At 42.0% G+C, this 15,002-nt stretch overlaps 1 protein-coding gene across 10 annotated transcripts in view; it reads right to left on the bottom strand.

The window, feature by feature from the left end:
• NSD3 (nuclear receptor binding SET domain protein 3) overlaps window positions 1–15,002 on the bottom strand; it is a 45,333-nt gene that overhangs the window by 24,289 nt on the left and 6,042 nt on the right. For all 10 annotated transcript variants that reach the window (XR_012657411.1, XR_012657412.1, XM_075074723.1 and 7 more), the window contains exons 2-8: window positions 11,654–12,381; window positions 8,047–8,115; window positions 7,436–7,595; window positions 6,848–7,002; window positions 5,518–6,021; window positions 4,587–4,713; window positions 555–655 (exon numbers count right to left, since the gene is read on the bottom strand). Coding sequence is in view for 8 of the 10 variants with exons in the window: in XM_075074723.1 (XP_074930824.1) it covers window positions 555–655; window positions 4,587–4,713; window positions 5,518–6,021; window positions 6,848–7,002; window positions 7,436–7,595; window positions 8,047–8,115; window positions 11,654–12,337 (1,800 nt within the window). In the remaining 2 variants the exon portion in view is untranslated. The remainder of the gene's footprint in view (window positions 1–554; window positions 656–4,586; window positions 4,714–5,517; window positions 6,022–6,847; window positions 7,003–7,435; window positions 7,596–8,046; window positions 8,116–11,653; window positions 12,382–15,002) is intronic.

The raw sequence follows: 15,002 nt of genomic DNA, 5'->3' as shown, positions 1-15,002 counted from the left end.
CCAGATTAAAGGAATGCCCTGTACATGTTAGATCTACTTAAGGAAAAGAAGAGGAAAAAAAAAAGTATATCCCAGAAGATCTGTTCTGCTGATGTCTGCCAACATAAAAGTCTGACTATTCATCTTTTAAGTTAAATCATTCTTAAAGTCCATTTTCAAGAGTGGTCAGATTAAATCAGTCTAACTTCATCTGAAAAACAAAACCTCAATACAAACCAGCAGCTAAATCAAGAGCAAAAGGAACCTGGTGGCAATTCCATCAAATAGAAGTTACTGAAACAAGATCGTTTTGCTCATAACAGAAATCTCAAAGGAAACATGGCAGGTTCGTTAGGAGTCTTGCATCATTGGGTTCCCATTTTCCATAGCCTGACTGATACTGTGAAGATGCCAGTAGCAGAGTCACAGCAATGGTATTGACAAGGGGATTTCATGAAGGATAGTCCAAAACGAAACCCGATGGGGAAAAATGGAGAAAAATAAAAAGGCACCAATATAAGCCACAACATTTATGAATACAATATATTTTAACTCTCTACATGGAGGAAGCCAACCTGCTCCTTTTTGATCTTCTTCTTTGGCACAACTTCAGTGGATTTCTCAGACTCTGAGCGGGTTCGAATCGATCTTCTCTGTTGCTTCTTTTCTACAGAACCTGAAGAAGGAAAAAGGTTTCCATTATACAATTCCTTGTATTTCTGCGGCGCAGCAAGATGTTCAACACCAAATCAACAGATAAAGTAACGAAACCAAGACTTTTTCCTCTTTTGAATGTTTTATTTTTAAATTCAGTCCCAAGCTATTTGCCAGCTGGTGCTGTGGTTGCAGACAACACGTTCCCATTCCATAGACAGAGATCAGCTTCTGAAAAAGACACTAATAACAGAGCGAAACAAAAAGCTGGAATCCACTTTAGGGCAAATAGAATTTCTTAACACACCTCTCAAGCAGAGTCTTCACTTTGGTTAATTTTTAACCAAACAGTCCATCTTTGGTGTTTATGGAAAGGTATCGACAATCAACTTCTTGAATTAAAACAAGCTCGAAATTTAAGACGCAGAACACAGCTTCCGAGTTTTCACTTGAAACGCCAGCCCAGTGTGCCTGCTCTGCAGGGGGAGAGCCTTCTCTCGGACCTGGCTGGCACAAAAACTTAAAGCAAGAACCACGCTGTAACACGTGCCATCATCAGGAAATCTGAACGCTCAGCTAGAGACTTCGAGAGGTGAAGAAAAACTCAGCACAAACAGAAGCAGTGATTGTGAAGTGTTGTTATAACTAATGACAGTGAACCATGGAAAACTACTCTGATTAATGAAGGTTATTGTGACGTTCAAGAGATGAAGTAGGAGCTCCCGTTTCTTTGACAACTAAAGTTGGCAAGATCAGAAGGCCTTTCTACGCTGCGGTACCGCCGAAAAGGGCGTATTGAGAAACATGTGCACGACACTTAACACCATGTGCAACTTCTGAAACAAAGTACACTGAGAGCTGTACTGACGGAAAACGGAAACGTGAGGATTTACAATTATCTGTTGTGAAGTGTTATTCTTGTTTTTCAGTTTTGGGCGTTTCACCTAAAGATGACATAAATGTAAAATACTTTGTATTCTTCCAGGCAAAACTATAAACTCTTGGGACCAGAAATTAGCTTACTGTGCCAGATGGACGCGCTGGTAGAAGTTCTAAACCTGTGTCTTCTTGTTAGGAGAGAAAATATCTAGAGACATAGGCAGGCTTTCATCAGACACTCAAAGAAAACCTTTCAGAAGGACTCCAGAAAGGCAGGGGGGAAACCACCAAAAAGAAGATTCATCTTGATTAATTGGATGAGCATTTTTATCAAGGCTGCGTGGCTCAGGAACATTTCAATAACTAAACTTTCCAGATGAAAACATTGTCGTTTTGTAATAACTATTTCTGGAGGAAAACAACTTGTTTTGTTCAAGGGAGACAGGGTTTTACAGCATATTAACTAACTAATAATTCAGAAATTAATAACTCGGCTCAACACCCGTCATGTTAGCACACATGTAACTTTTGGCTGCAATAAGCAGCCTCCTTTCAGAGACACGCACAACTATGACGGATGTCGGCACTAAAGCTAGGGGCCATCTTTTGTCACCTTTTGTGTTCAGCCGAAATTCTCTGAAGCAGCTTAAAGTAAATTTGAGCAAGCGTGACCAGCCAGTTCGTTTAATGAGTTACGTATTTCCTCCCTGTACTGCCCCACTGTAGTAAGGGAAGTAAGAAGCAAGCCCTCCATCGGAGGGGAAACTCCAGAATCAGTGCACCTAGCATTGGCTGAAAGCAATATCGATCAATGCAACGGGCACTTCTCCTCTTCCCGCTCTCCAAGGATCCAGTGCAACACCTCCACAATGCTCCTATCCTGTCTTCGTGCATATTTTGATCCAGAGTTTCAAGACAAATTCCAGACCAGCAATCCACCTCGCTACTGGCCAGGTCAGGCCAAACCTGTTTTCCTGTTTCAGCTGTATGTGGAGACCAGAGGCACTACGGATCCTCACAGCTGTTCTCTTATTATCAGATTTCAAGTTACAGAATTATTTTCCCGGCATTATGGAATTCTGTATATCTAACTGCAGGTTATCAACAAGGACTCCCAGAGTCATTCTGTAAAATACTTTACCGTAAAGGTATTCTGAAGTTCCGGTGACCTTAAATTTGAAAAAAGGACTTCGCGGTTATGTTCCATGAGAGGGGACCAATAACTGTCTGGACTTTGGAAATGGCTTTGAAAGTGACTGTTTGGAGTGTATACTGAAGGAAAGCTCATGCACTCTATAGGGTGTTATCAGGTGGAGTTTTACGTATCCAAAAAACCTAAGAAAATGAAAAAAGAGAGGCTCAGAATTCTCACCCCGCTACGTCTGAAGAGCCACTGTGAAGGTGAAGCCCTTAGTTCCCAGGCGAGAGAAACAAACCAGCGATCACCTCTCCTGCTGCAAGGCGATTAAAGTAGCAACTGTTTGAAAAAACTGAAGTAGCTACAGAAACTAAAACTGGAAAGAAGAACCACTGTTGACAACAGCAGAGGAAACCCCACTCGCACCAGGACATCCGAGGTACTCAACCTGTGTTGTAAAGTCCCGAAATACCATCCATAAAACAACGTATATAAAAATAAGCCTAATCTAAAAACTATAAAAATATAGGAACTAAGCGTGTTTGCAGGGGACCGTGATCCTGTGTATGTTAACCACTGAGGTTTTTTACCTCAAATCTCATTTATTTTACATTTGGAAAGGGAGGAATAACCAGACAGATAGTTAAAGTAGAAGTGACACGGGGCGAAATTATGAGGTGTTTTTCTCAAGAAAAGAGGGGGTTTTACCATGGGTACTGTAATAAGTCTGCCATCTTTTTTTTTTTTTTCCTTGCATGCCATGAGCATCTGCACATCCTACCGTGAAGGAAAAATCAAGGTGTTCTGCTGCAACCTAAAATTTACTTTTACATACCCAATGTAAAACTAAGCGTGTCTGGGACTATACCAAGGACATGACTACAAGCACAGCAACGAACATGCAATAGTTAATGGATTTTACAAGGCCTGTACAAAATCTGTGGCTGAAAAACAGAAGTCTCTGGAGGAACTTGAAAAGCTCTTGGTTTAAGATGACTCAAAACTCTATCTTTTCAGGAACCTCCATCCTTTCACCAAAGGGTATCTGTCTCCTCTTGAGGATGATGAGAGGACATACTGCAGACAAATTTCTGCTGGTGGGGAAAACAATCTCTTTGGAAGAATTCCCATTAGCTATTTCTCAAAAAAAAAAAATCAACACATGAGAAAAATGTTGGTTTTCTGTTCCAAGTCTAGAAAGCACTCACCCGGTTTATCTTTCTCATTATTCTCTACTACTGTACTACAAATTAAACTTCAAATAGCTTGTTCCAGGCTTTCCCTTTTCAGTCTCAAGCTCCATTATTTGCTTCAGTGATTCTTCTCCCTCAGACATAACACTTCAAAACTTAGTGCTTTACAGTGGGGCCCCTAAAATGCCTTCAGAAGCAAGCATTATCTCGTTTTGCTGATGGAGTTAGTTGAAGCAGTTAAAAAAAAAAATCATTTGCTTTTGCAAAGGTCATGCAGGAACCTAAAGTCTAGGAGGGCACCCATCCTGATTCAGAGCTGTTCCCTGCTGAACTATGCCACTTCCAGATTCTCTTCCTTTGATCCCAGCTGTTGTATTTTACATTTGGTGCCAAAAGCCATTACAATACTCTGCTAACACACATCCACTACGCTGTCCTCTAAAACAACTTGCCATCTGCTCTCCACAAGGCATCCATCCTTCTAATACGCTGACTTAGATGCTGCAAGTTGCAGACGCTAGAAGTTCAGAGGCCAAACCAGCTGATCCCATCACCAACACATCCTGTGTGTCTCAAGCATCTGGGCCCATCATGTGTTATATTAGCCATGCTTGTTACAACTGTTCCGTAAACAGAAAGATGTTAATCATCGTTTTTAACTAATGAGAAAGCGTCGGGTTTGATATTTGAATTTAAATGCTGGATTGCCAAAGTTCCGACAAGGGTTCTGCAATTTTGCCTACCTGTTGACCCAGAAGTTGTTTCAGGAGAGGACGCGTTTTGCACCGCTGCTTTTTCATTTCTCTGATTCAATGAAGAATTAAGTTTCTCTTGTCCTTTGACGCTTATTTCTGTTTTGTTACCAACTCCCTTAAAAAGAAAAACAAGAAAAGATTCTCTTACAGTCTTTATGCATGTGCTGTTGCTAACAGGCATATTGATCTGAGCCTCACAACAAACATTCAACGCTCTTCAATGCAACACATACACATGATATCTACTACTGCGCTGCTTCCTTGCGGAACTTTCCATCCCTCTCAATCTCCCCTTACACACAAGAAACAAAAAATATATATTCCAGTGACTTTTCTAAACATTACCTTCTCTCTAATGCTTAGGATGAAATAAATACCCTCCAGGTAGAGAGGCAGAAGAAGGAGGCAGAGAAATAGTCCTAAAACTTTTCCTTACACTGACTGTGGGAAGCTGCTGTGCACCTGAAGGAAGCTAGGAGGCAGAACTCATTTTAAAAGTCTGTTACACAAAATGTAGTGATTTTTTAATACATTATTAACAGTTTTGTCATCTCATCTGTTTCCCACAAATCCAATGATTTTAAGATTTAGAGAATTTCTGGATTATTTCAATTAGGGAGCTGGAATTAAACAGCTTTAATATTTTAAATGTGTCATGAGCAAAAATGTGACCATCTGTAGGGAGCTCCTCTGCCACCAGCCAAAACGGTTACTGCCAGAGACTTTTGGATGCACTGAAATTAAGAGTGCAGTGCACTAAAAGATTCTGTTGCCACATCTGTCCTTTGTTAGATTTAATCTCTCCAACTAAAGGAACACGTATTGTGAAAGCCTGGTGGACACAAGTTCAAGCTCCACAGTAAGAGAGACTTGCGATAATTTATGAACAAAAGAGGAGTCACTACACATAAGAACATACCTTAGTGGAATACACAAACTGATCGATGAGTTTTCCATCCCCAGCAGCATTCTGAAGGGCAAAAACCTGTTCAATTTTAACAACTGGAGACATGTTACATTTTTGAAGATCCAAGTTGTGCATGGTTATTGAGGCTGGTAAGGATTTTCTAGCTGCGGCTGTTTTCCATGCGATTTTCACAGGAGGTGGCTCCTCTTCTTCCACACTTGACTGCCTCCGTTGGCTTTGTCTTCGCACCTCAGCGTTTGAAGGCGAAGCTGCCATCACGTTGGCATGTTCTGGCTGGGTGTTCAGTGCTGGCTTCGGTCGCCGGTTCTTCTTGGTCTCCGATTTAGAAGCAGCAGTCTTTTTGGCTTTTGACAAAACCTCCTCTGGCTCTTTGTCTATATAAATGAAGGTGTATTGTTCTATCCTTTCTTCCCGAGTCATTTTCAATGCTTTCTCAGCATGGGCAATACCAATATCCCACTGAGCACGCTCTCTTTGCGGCCTTGGTTTGCGAATCTTAAGGAACAAAGACAAGCAGCTAATTACGCTGAATATTTTGCCATGTATAGCACTTAAAATGCAATCCTGAGGTTCTTTAAATCTCTCAGGCAGCAAATATGAGTTTACTCTCCATTTTCACGGTATTTTTGAAAGATGGATGGTGAACCCCCTGCTCAGAGCACAAGCAGACACTCAAGCTGGACCGTTATGACCATCACAGTTAAAAGTGTCTACCCTGAGTTACAACTTCACTGAAGGCAAGAAGAGGCAGCATTCAAGCCCGTAATTCTGTTATGAGACACAAAATTAGCCCTTATTTATCTACTTTTTAAATCCTCCTTATTTTTCTATAAATTCGTTTGCTTCCACATCAACATTTTGATTAGCATAAATATTGACTGAAGTAGTCCATCTACACAGTAAGTAATTCCTGTAGCTAACACTTCCTTTCCAATAAAGCAATGGAAAAGGACATATCCACTAGTATCAGGGCCTGGAATAATGTCCTTTAAAAACTGTATTTTCCAAAGAAGAGGTTAATAGTGAACACACAGACACTGTTTTTATTTGATATTCTAATACAGATGTAAAATTATCTCCAACGCCCACGATGACTACCATCATGAGGAACCAAGAAAGTAGGTTTGGCTATCACCCTTCTCACATGAAAGTCATAAGAGTAGGGAAACATTTTCGGTATCTTTGCGAAAAACCCTTCTGCTAGTGAAATGCAGACAACCCTGACAGGGTAAAGTACTGCAGCGTCCCGGAACTGCCCCACGAGAGTTTCACTTACACAGGCACTGTAGATAACCCTCTACATAATTAGCATTCATCATACCTTCTGTTTCTCAGAGTGGTTGCTGGCTTGCTTAGCAGCCTCAGCCAATAACTGCTCATACTGTTTGTGTCCTTTGTACTCCCGAACCCGCTTCTCGTGCACCCACGCCCTCTCTGGCTGGTTGCTAAAAAACTGAACATGGTATTCACGGGCACCTGAAAATGAGAAATTCTAGTCAGCCGTTTCATCAACATCGCTTTGCTGGTTTAACTTACGCTTTCCTCCTCCGCATCACTCAATTCCTGCAGATGGAAGTGCCTGGTTAAAGTTTAGAAATAAGATGGGTCTAGATCTAGAACGGTTTAAGATGGGAAGGTAAGTATACCTTGCCCACACTGAACACTCACACTTATCAGTGTCTTCTCACACGTACACTGACTTGAGAAAAGCGGGAGCATCTGTGCGCAAGCCTCGTTTGCACAGGCTCATCTGCAGAGGTAATTTAATGAGTACAAGTTTTATACAGTCCCGTTTAGCACACACACAAGCAGAATTCATCCCGCAAAGGGAGTTCAAAGATAAGCTATTTTTAATAAAGGAACAACTACAGACACTTGATATATTCTGGCAAAGATCTTCCTCCCTTACCTCTTGTATTAATTTTGGTATGAACATCAAGCTGTGGATCACATGAAACCATGCAAGGCCACCATGGGTACGTTCCCACCTTGGACCAAACCAGATCGCCAACCTGAAACTTGATGTCATGGGTGACTTGTGTTGGAAGAGAAGGCAAGAACTGCTGGACCTACAAAGAAAATGCAAGCTTAAAGCCACAGAAGAGAGCTTAGCGCACCCAGAGATGTGCACGCTATCCACAGGGACCTGCTGTTTTTCTCTCAGGTATCCCTGACGTGCGATAATCTAACATGAGGTAAGTACTTCTTAAAAACATGACAGAAAGGCATTACATACAGCTAGGATTTACACAAGATAGTCACTGATAAACCAAGTCACGCAACAGCAACCACCACCCAAAAACATTTCTGCTTTGTAAGCTGGTTAAGAATGTTGGTTTGGGGATAAAATAAAGCAATAGATAGAGTACCACGAGAGATGTTTTGATGCAGTAATGATTAATAAGACTTTCAAAGAAATAGCAACTGATTTTTCTGACACATTAAAGGATCCATGTAATAACCACTCCAAAAATACACACACCAGAAGTGCAAAAAGTGTTAATTCATATATGTACTAACCGGGGTTTCCTCCAACACTGTATCTTCTCTTGGTCTTTCTGATAGCATGCTAAGCCTCTCATTTGGTCTCTAGGAAATGGGTAACAATGAAGGGAAAAAAGGAAAACAAACACAAACAAGGTAAGGGGACAATAAAACAAACACACACAAGCATAATAATGAAACCAGGCAGAAAAAATAATTCACAAGAGAAAGACAACCTTGAACCCAGAAAATATGAATACGATGAATCCTTATGCCCAGTTCAAAACACAGTAGCATCACAATCAAAAAACACCTTTTTTCCCCCTACACTATTTGCATTCCCATCACACCCACATACAACATTCTCCTGTAACAGGAGACAGAAGAACATACACTCAGGGACAGTAAACCCCAATAATTTTCCACTAAATCGATATACAACTTCCAAGAAACAGAGAACAACATATGAAGGATATCCATAATCACGTGATGAGTCTCACTGTATACCAGTTATTTGCAAAAACTACATTACAAAAATCATATTAAATACACCATACGAAAACTTTTTAAATTGATGTTAAATTGCAAATAGTTGACAAATATATTTGGGGGATCAAAAGTCAACAACATAAAGCCCACGGTGCATTTAAAGTCAGACTGAGGCACGCACGCAGTCTGTTCTGGCAGAGCAGGGCAGGAAGCGGGATCGCCACCGAACAGAAGCGGGGCAGTGGCCGTGATAGGGCACGGGATGACACAGCAGGTGAGAAGATAAGAGGTAGGCCCTGAGCTATCTAGTGAGCCAGAGACCAGGCATTTGCTTTTACTACAGCAGAGAAGTCATTGGTTAAAGGACTCAGCAGCAAAAAGAGGAGTCGGATACATGCAGTGAGAAACTATCAGACTATTAATCCAAATTATACCTAGTCCATTTAAAATGAAGACCCCACGTTAGTTAATACTGCATGCTTCAGCTCAGGGGAACTAGGAAACGCACGGAGACATCAACTAGAACAATTAAAGTCAGTTCCGGCATAGGTCAGTTATCTCATTTAGAGCTGTCTGTAGAAAATGATCATTTAAGACCGACCACGTTAATATTTGCTGGGCAGAAATCATTCCTCCCTGGTACGCAGGAAGCGTGGCGACCACTCCTGCCTTTCTTTTGCTACAGTGAGTTAGTGGAAACTTCACCTCTGCCAGAAGAGCCGAGCTGATTATACAGATTGCAAACTCCTGGCTCCTCGCAGGATACAACTAACAGGCAGAGTAACTTCTTCTCAAAACAAGTGTTCAGAGCTTAAAGTTCAACAATGTTTTCATAACATTTTCATTTCAAATCAGGCTTTCAGGTATGAGCATTGCCCTGCAGTCAGCGGGCTTCCACAGAGATTACAGTGTCAGAGCGAGGAAACAACTGCAGATCACCTTAATCTCAAGGAGCCACACTGGGATAAAAGCGTAAAACAACTCTTGTACCACAAGTTTTGTTTGTTCTGTTAAGATGGTCCCAAGTCTCGTACCATTAATACTGAAGATGATGAAAGTGTACGTGATGAACATACATGAAGATGAAATCATGCAGTGGAAAGCCAAATGGTGGGAGAATGAAACTGAGACTGCACTGGGTAATTCGTAATGAAAACCACTAGCACAAAACCCTGTCCAGGTCAGAGCGATCTGCTGTCTGAAACAAGGGTGAATAACATGAAAGATTTTATTGCAGCAACACCTTTTGAAAGGGAGATGGAAGCTACAAGGAGGGCAAAAGCAAGACCAAGGTTTCAGTGAATTCTGGACGACACATATGAACTGGAATTTGGAATTTGAGAGGCGAGCTTTCAGTTCATTCTGGGAAAGACAGAAGATGTTGTTCCCGTGATAACCAAGTAACACCAGTCAAACAGAGGGACACGCACAGCTGAAGCTTCAAGAGTAGAATCAGAGTCCTTGGTAAGAGGGAGGACAAAACGATAAGGCAAAACAACAGCCAGATGCGGGGGTGACAGAAGCCTGGAACAGAGGCCAGAAAGCCTGGATAACAGACCAGGCTTTAGCTGAACTCTGAAAGAACCAAACTCACTGAGGTTTGATTTAATTGACACTTGGGGGATTAACTGCAGCAGCAAACAAAGGACAGGTGGACAAACAACACAGGAGCAGCAGAGGCATTCAGCAGAGAGCTGAGCATGAGAACAGACCCTCTTCCTACCTCTACACGCAGGCATAACGCGGGCGCGAGGCAGATGCCGTCGGGGCACTGCCTCCCCACCGTAGCTGCCTCCTGGCAGCAGGCTGGACACCTCAGCTGCTACAGCTGCTTGAAAGCGGCTTCAAACAGCATTTCCGAGATCAAACGCAGTCACGGATGGCTCGTGTTTTAACTGGATAGTCCATTTCAAGTCTCGATTACAATGTTTATTAAGCTCTTACTGGGCTTCATTAGTCAACTATGGTCATCAAATGTAGTAGAAGCTCGACATCTTGATACATCACCACCCTGACCTCTGAAGAGGCCCGCCCACCAGAAGGGAGATTTCACAGTTGTAAAACTTGTGAATACCCCTGGTAAGGTGTGTGTTTCTGAAATCAGCATGTCTTCCATTAAAAATAACAACAATAATACATTAAGCATATGAACCTGTTATAGTAGATCGGAGTCCTGATCCCTACAGGACAGGACCTTCTCCCAAACCTACCAAAAGCAGCAAGTATCAACGGGTTTCACAGGAACTTACGAGAAACTCAGCGATCTACTGTAACAGCCCAGCCCGAGCTGGGCAATTTCAGTCCTGGCCTGATACGGCAACTTCCCCATTCCTGAGACCCGCCCTGCTCTCTGCTACCCATTCCCTTCAAACGGGGAAATACAGAAACCGGTATCACAGAATTGGCACGAATAAGGAAGAGAAAAGGAAACAGAATGAAGTGGCATATAAAGCTGAAGAAAAAAAAAGCATGGCGGAGAGCACTGAAGGCTGGTAATTTTGTCTCTACTTCCCGGAATCTAAGTCAAAACACCGCACATATATACACACACCCTGTATATGTACAACCCCACTACAAAACTTGACAGAAACAGTAACATACATCAATACTAAAATTTCCCAAAGTTTGCTGAGTCAACTGGTACTTCAAATTTGCCTATCGTTTTAGGATACTGATTTCTACCGGCTTCTACGCATGCTACATAGCTCTTGCGTTCTGTACATCATCACGATATTGAGAATACCTTTCAAAAATTAATTGCAAGCTGCAGCACTGAATACTCCAAGTAACCCCACTTTCCACTGAATAACCCCGCGTTATTTTGAGAGGCACTTTTAGGAAATTATGCTTTTGACCAAAAGCTCCACTTTCAACACTGTCCAAAGTGTAGCAAACTCTGAACATGCCAAAACACTAAATATTTTAAAATATTATACAACCTTTTCTAACATTTATTTTTATATGCAGTCGTTTCACCAAAACTGTGTTGTCCTAGAAATACAGTTCCTAGCAACCTAACATTGAGTATCTGACAAGTACATAAAGCCTCACAACTTTATGTGTACAACTAAAAGTAAGGAAAAACACTGCCGAAGACGCACGCTCCATCAAGAATATCAGGTATACAGATGGCTGAAGCTATTATTCCACTTACATTTTGCTCCTCTGGTTCTAATTTGGGGATTTTGTGCGACTTGCGCTCTTCCGATCGGGAAGAGTCATGCTTGCTACTTTTTTTTCTTTTCTCTTTCCTCCCTTCATGTTTCGCCTTAGCATACTCACTCGCTTGTACTTCATTTAAAAGGTCCCCACACAGAGAGGACTCAAACAATTCCCTGCCGTTCTGGATAGTTTTGGTTATTTTTAATTTGATCTCTGGTGAGCCAGTCTTCTTTGGAATCACCGTTTGTGAAACTGAAGGTGGTGGTGGAGGCGGTGGCTGTGGAGGGGAAGGTTTTTCCAGAACTTCGTGCGGCCTTGCGTTAGAGTTTTCCATTTGGTAATACTCTGGGGGACTAAAGTTTCTGACTGTACCAAACCCGTTGGCTGAACCATTGGGGTACTGACTGTACGTCTGGTATTTGGCTTGAGGTTCGTACATGTTGATTGTTGGCGGGTAGCCATTGGTGATGGGTGGAAGGTCCTCCGTTGTGGGCGTGGGGTACTGAAAGCCTTGCTGCAGGGCAGTGTCGTACGGCGTTCGTCCACCATCTTCAGCAATGTCGCTGCTGGCATCAAAGGCATCCTCTTGGCGGATGTTGGCTGAGTCAATGAGTTGAGGTGGTTGCTGAATTGTGTTTCCCATGATCCCTTGCATGAAAGAGAAAGAGAAATCCATTGTTCTGCTCCAGCATCCTTAGCTTTCCCTTTTTCTCATAGGGCCTAAAGGCAGGGGAAGGGAAATAAGAAGTCAGTGTAAATCAAAAGACAATAATTAAGCAAATTAAACTGCTGAGAAAAAAAAAAAAAAGAGATCTAAAGACCAATTTCCCCCTCTCCATTCAGTAGCCACCCTCTCATGGATTTAGAGAGGGATGGTATTACTGAATCTTTAAAAAGGGCTCTTTACACACTGCAGAACAGTTTTTTCACACGACCACTTACTTCTTTTCCAGGACATTTAAAGACATGCTATAAGCACCTACAAGGGCTTAAAAACTATGAGGCCGAGTGTTACAAAGTCAGAACAATGGTGCTAAAATCCCAACCACTCCCTGTAGCCCTCCTAGTTTGGCACCAGGAAGCATTATTCTAACACAAAGCAGTAAGACGGCAGGCTTTGACCCTCAAGCATACAGAAGATGCCAAGTTCTCTGGACACGATAGTCACTGCAAACTGAGCAAGCCAGAAAAACCACAGGAAGACCACTCAAAACAAGAGAAACCTCTTCTCTTCCTCCCCACCTCCTTACCAAAATTCGAGACAGATGAGCAGCCCTTAGGCCAGCAGGAGACCTAAGCCACGGGCTTTTCTGAACAATGGCACAATTAAAGGGAAGAGGTCATTCCACCTCAGCTGCTGGGAAAACCAGTCCGGATGCTGTGACAGCCTCAGATGGGGTTTCCCAACCTCTTCCCTCCTCAGAAAAGCAGAGCAGAGTTTGCACCCCTTGGCTCTCAGCAGCTAGGGAGGAGGGCTATCCTCCTCACTCCCTGCCCCCCCACCTTATTGTAATACTAAACACTTGGGGCTTAAACACTACGTGATTTTGAGGGAGAGAAAAATAGCCCCAGCATCAAAAGATCTCCATAACCTGAGGCTATTCACAGAACTGCAGCCAAGAAAGCTGTCATATGCACTTTCAATTTTCCATTGCATATTAAAACACCAAAATCAGACTAAATCAAAGTTAGATTACCAAAACTCAACTACTGGCTCAGAGAAGGCTTTTGCATCCACCTAAGAAACCTCGATGTTCAACAAGAAGAAATACAGTGACCTAAACTTCAGGTAAGAAATACAAGTTTGCTTCCAAGCAAGGTCAATTTAGCCCTTCCAGAACAAACATAGCTCTGTATTATTTATTCTGTCTCTGTGTAGGCATAAAGGAGGGTTACCGTGCCCTTTTGGTCAGGGTTTGAAATGGCATTAACACATCCCACAGATACTTCTCATAACATGAATCTACATATAACCCTGCCCACATCAAATTCTCACCCTCCCAATGCAAAGCATCTCAATACCTTATCTAATAGTTTTCAAAACACTAAGAACACTTCCCTCCTCTGAGACTGCAAAAACAAATTGAAGTTATAACAGTAACAACTAAGAGCTCGACCAGAATTTTCCTGTATGTTTTCTGGACTCCATACTCAGATTATATTAATGTTTGTCTTCATATTTACTGCCCTATGGAAACAACTAGGAGCACATTTGTCACCGTAATTAAGCGACTTAGGGAAACGACTTAATAGCACAATGTTATGCAGCAAAATTCACTAATTGCAGTAACTTTTAAACCTCGTGGCTGTAAAACCATCCGTTCTCTCCAGCAGCTCTCTGCACATCACCCACAAAACCAACAGGAAAACGTTACTGTCGAGGGGACGGCATATCTGAGGGACAGCACATGGAGCAAGCAGGATTGTGCATCAAGGTCAAAACAGAAAACCACCACCCATTCTAGGAAGAGGAAGTGGGACTGTTCGTACTATTTACCAATTAATTGTTACTTTGCATCTGCCAAACTCAAGAGCAAACAACAGATTTCTCACACTAGTAAGAAACTGTACCCGAAGCTGCTTTTATTTGTTACTAAAACCAGGTTCAATCTTTTTTTACTTCTGAATACTTTAAAAAAAACGCTTATCTTGAGAAGCTGCAACAGCCCTTCAGTCATCCTGGCACGTCCACTGCTGCATGGACAGAGTCAGAGCAGAAATAGTTTAAGAACTTTTAGAATTGCTCTCAACTTTCCGTTTTGTTATTGTTGCTGTTTTCTCTTAATAGCAATTAAATCACCTTCTTTTACCCAAATTCACCGGAAGTAATACCACCCATTTAGCTTAGCAGAACTAAGCACCAGAACGATAAATAAGGCATCTGTTAAAGTATATCACGCCAGGACCCGAACTTTGGTGTGGCCACACCAGAACTACAAAAAGCAAAAATCAACCTGCAGACAGTGAAACTCTGTAAAACAAGACGCTACACAGCACTCTGTGCTTCGTTAAGACTAAAAATTTGTTCACATCACATGGCATTTAACAATTATGCTTTATGTTCTCCTGCTTATAAGTCTGGCTAAGAGAGGAAACTTCATAAGTTTGGGGTCCCGCTGGAGGATTCTAATCTGACGTGGTAACATAATTTTAACGCTTTTTTTTCTCTCGAGGGAAGAGAAAGGATAATTTGTTTAAAAGACATTTTTTCCCCAAGTGCGGGTTCTTTGGCCTTACAATGTCAAATATCGAGGCAGACTACTCATTTCACTAGACAGTACAGCTCCTCTAACGAGCACGTACCTTATGGTGTAAGAGGAAATAAAACCTCACCCCCACTA

Source organism: Phalacrocorax aristotelis, chromosome 24 (genome assembly GCF_949628215.1).
Source record: "Phalacrocorax aristotelis chromosome 24, bGulAri2.1, whole genome shotgun sequence".
Taxonomy (NCBI): Eukaryota; Metazoa; Chordata; class Aves; order Suliformes; family Phalacrocoracidae; genus Phalacrocorax; species Phalacrocorax aristotelis.
Note: the sequence above shows the minus strand (reverse complement) of the source record. Positions and strands in the feature narration are given on the sequence as shown.